Source organism: Cyprinodon variegatus, unplaced genomic scaffold, assembly GCF_000732505.1.
Source record: "Cyprinodon variegatus isolate N-32 unplaced genomic scaffold, C_variegatus-1.0 Scaffold1453, whole genome shotgun sequence".
Lineage (NCBI taxonomy): Eukaryota > Metazoa > Chordata > Actinopteri > Cyprinodontiformes > Cyprinodontidae > Cyprinodon > Cyprinodon variegatus.
Window position 1 is genome coordinate 32,999 of NW_015151906.1, and position 2,663 is coordinate 35,661.

A 2,663-nucleotide genomic window follows, 5' to 3' on the forward strand; every position below is an offset into this window, starting at 1 on the left:
GAGAAAAAAGATGAAAACTGGTCCCTATGTCCTCCAGCAGTCTGAGCCTATAGCAGCACAAATGCAGATAATAGCTCATGATAACCGGAGTATTTTGGATGAGGTATAAGAAAGGTTGAGCCACAGTGTGGTCAAGGTAGAGTCAATGAGAAACGTCTATCCAGACTGAAATTCACAAAAAGCAAAATAATAACTTTACTCTCTTTTGTAAATCACATTACAACACATTTTGCTATATAGATCATAATACTCATTATCAAAGAGCAATCCTTTAAAAAACTGAATAATAATAATACACTATATAAATATATAAAATATGTAAAACATAATCTTATACTGATATAAAACTTTGTGTTTATCATATCAATATTTAATTGCAAAATATAAAACTTTGCATATACCTCATCCAGTTTGAGTTCAGTTTAGTCTTTTATTTGAATAAACATGTGTAATCTAACGGAAAGGTCATCATAGAATTAGTTTTGGTCTTTTAAGTGGTTTTGACATGAAAGAAATTATTTTAATATTATCTCTGACTCTTTCCTGTGATTAAAGTGAGATCTAAGGCGCCTCCTGTTCATTCTGACAGCAGCTGTCTGAACTCTGGTCTGATCCAAGATGGCCGCCCTCTATGCACGTCGACCAGCGTCCAATGAGGCGTCTCCGTGGGTAACGGGAGGAAGATCCGGGGCCATTTCCCCGCCCCGCCCCCCTCTGCTCTGACAGCGCGCGCCGCTCAGTGATTTGGCGCCTCTCTGCTGCTGCTTCAGTCACACACAGACTTCCCTCCTGCTGTCCAGCTCTGTCCTCCCGGTTCATGGACAGCCATGTCTGAGGAGGAGATCCAGGTTCCTGAGGAACTCTTCAAAGATGTCAAGTTCTACGTGGTCGGAGACATTGAACCAAAGGTAAGGACCTGGACGTTAGCTTGTTAGCTACGTGAAGCTATGCTAAGCTACCGCATACATTCAGAATGAACGAGGGGAAGCTAACTAGCATGCTAACAGCACTCCATGCTACATCAGAAGGTTCTCCATCGGTCTCTTCCTCCGGGTGGATCTACTGTGTGACCGCAGCTGGTTAGCTGTTAGCTCCCGGGCTGCATGCTCCCCGGTACCCAGGATCAGCCGCTCGGATCAGGGATCAGATTCCTCTGTTTACATCCTGGGCTCCAGGTGCATGCCGGCTCCGGAACACCTGCAGAGTTTTAACCTGAACCAGGAGCAAGCTGAGCCCGAACCTCTGCCAGGTGGCCCACCTGTAGCTGCCCTGCAGCTTTTATTGGACATGTTGGATCTTTAAGTTCTAATAGAAACTGTAATCTGAGCGGATGAACATCAAGATGACCCACGGCTGGTTTACACACTGGTCCAAGTGACCCAGTGGTCCAGGTGACACACTTGTTCAATTGACCTGTTCTGGTCCAGGTGACCCAATGGTCTAGGTGACCCTCGCTAGTCCAAGTGACCCTCTGGTCACCAACCAGTGGGTCTCTGTTTTACTCCACCTGAAACAGAGGACCCTGGGTGGGTTTGAACAGCAGCTGGGCGATATGAAGAAAATCTAATATCACAATATATTTGGATAATATCGCGATACACGATATTTTTCACCACATGTTTAAATTGCTTCAAAAACAATAGAATGCAAAAAATTGCACTAATATACTTATTCAAACTTTTGGTTTCAAATTAGATTTTATTTTATTTTAAGCAGCTTGAAGTTTTTCTGTCACATGATGTTTATGTTCAGAAAAAAACCTTTAACAAGATCCCAGCAACCAAACGGGAAACTACGACAAAACACACGATACTACGGAGTGTTAGGGCCAGGCTAGAATAAAGCCGTAAAATCACGAGAATAAAGCCCTAAGATTACGAGAATAAAGTCGTAATATTATGGGAATAAAGTTGTAAAATTATGAGAATAAAGTCGTAATATTATGGGAATAAAGTTGTAAAATTATGAGAATAAAGTCATAAAATTACGAGAATAAAGTCGGAACATTATGAGAATAAAGTCGTAACATTATGAGAATAAATTCGCAAAATTACAAGAATAAAGTCATAAAATTCCAAGTATAAAGTCGTAACATTACGAGAATAAAGTAATAAAATTATGAGAATAAAGTAATAAAATTATGAGAATAAAGTGGTAAAATTACGGGAATAAAGTCGTAACATTACAAGAATAAAGTCGTAACATTACGAGAATAAAGTAATAATATTACAAGAAAAAAGTCGCAAAATTACGAGAATAAAGTCATAAAATTCCAAGTATAAAGTCGTAACATTACGAGAATAAAGTCACAGGGAGAATAGTCATAAAATTACGAGAATAAAGTCGTAACATTACGAAAATAAAGTTGCAACATGTTGTATGATGACTTCATTCTCGTAATATTACAACTTTTTTCTCGTAAAAGAAAAATAACTAGCCTGGCCCTAATACTCCGTCGTACAATACTAGATAAAATGCAAAATAAAAATGGACTCTTGTGCATAATGTAAAAAAGCGGACTGAAAAAAAATTACCTAAAATTGCGAAAACAAAAGTCCTAAAAATTAAAGAATTATCAGAGCATCTCCAAACCATCAGCTGATCTTTACCTGCTGGGAAATTTAAAGAAGCACAAAACTTTGAGAACATTTCCAAGTTTAGAG

General features: G+C 38.9%; 1 protein-coding gene across 1 annotated transcript in view; it reads left to right on the top strand.

The window, feature by feature from the left end:
- The first annotated feature begins 719 nt into the window (after positions 1-719).
- Positions 720-2,663, top strand: part of paxip1 (PAX interacting (with transcription-activation domain) protein 1) — a 30,291-nt gene continuing 28,347 nt past the window's right edge. The window contains exon 1 of the mRNA XM_015403179.1: positions 720-908. Within this exon, the coding sequence (XP_015258665.1) occupies positions 828-908 (81 nt within the window). The 5' untranslated portion in view covers positions 720-827. The remainder of the gene's footprint in view (positions 909-2,663) is intronic.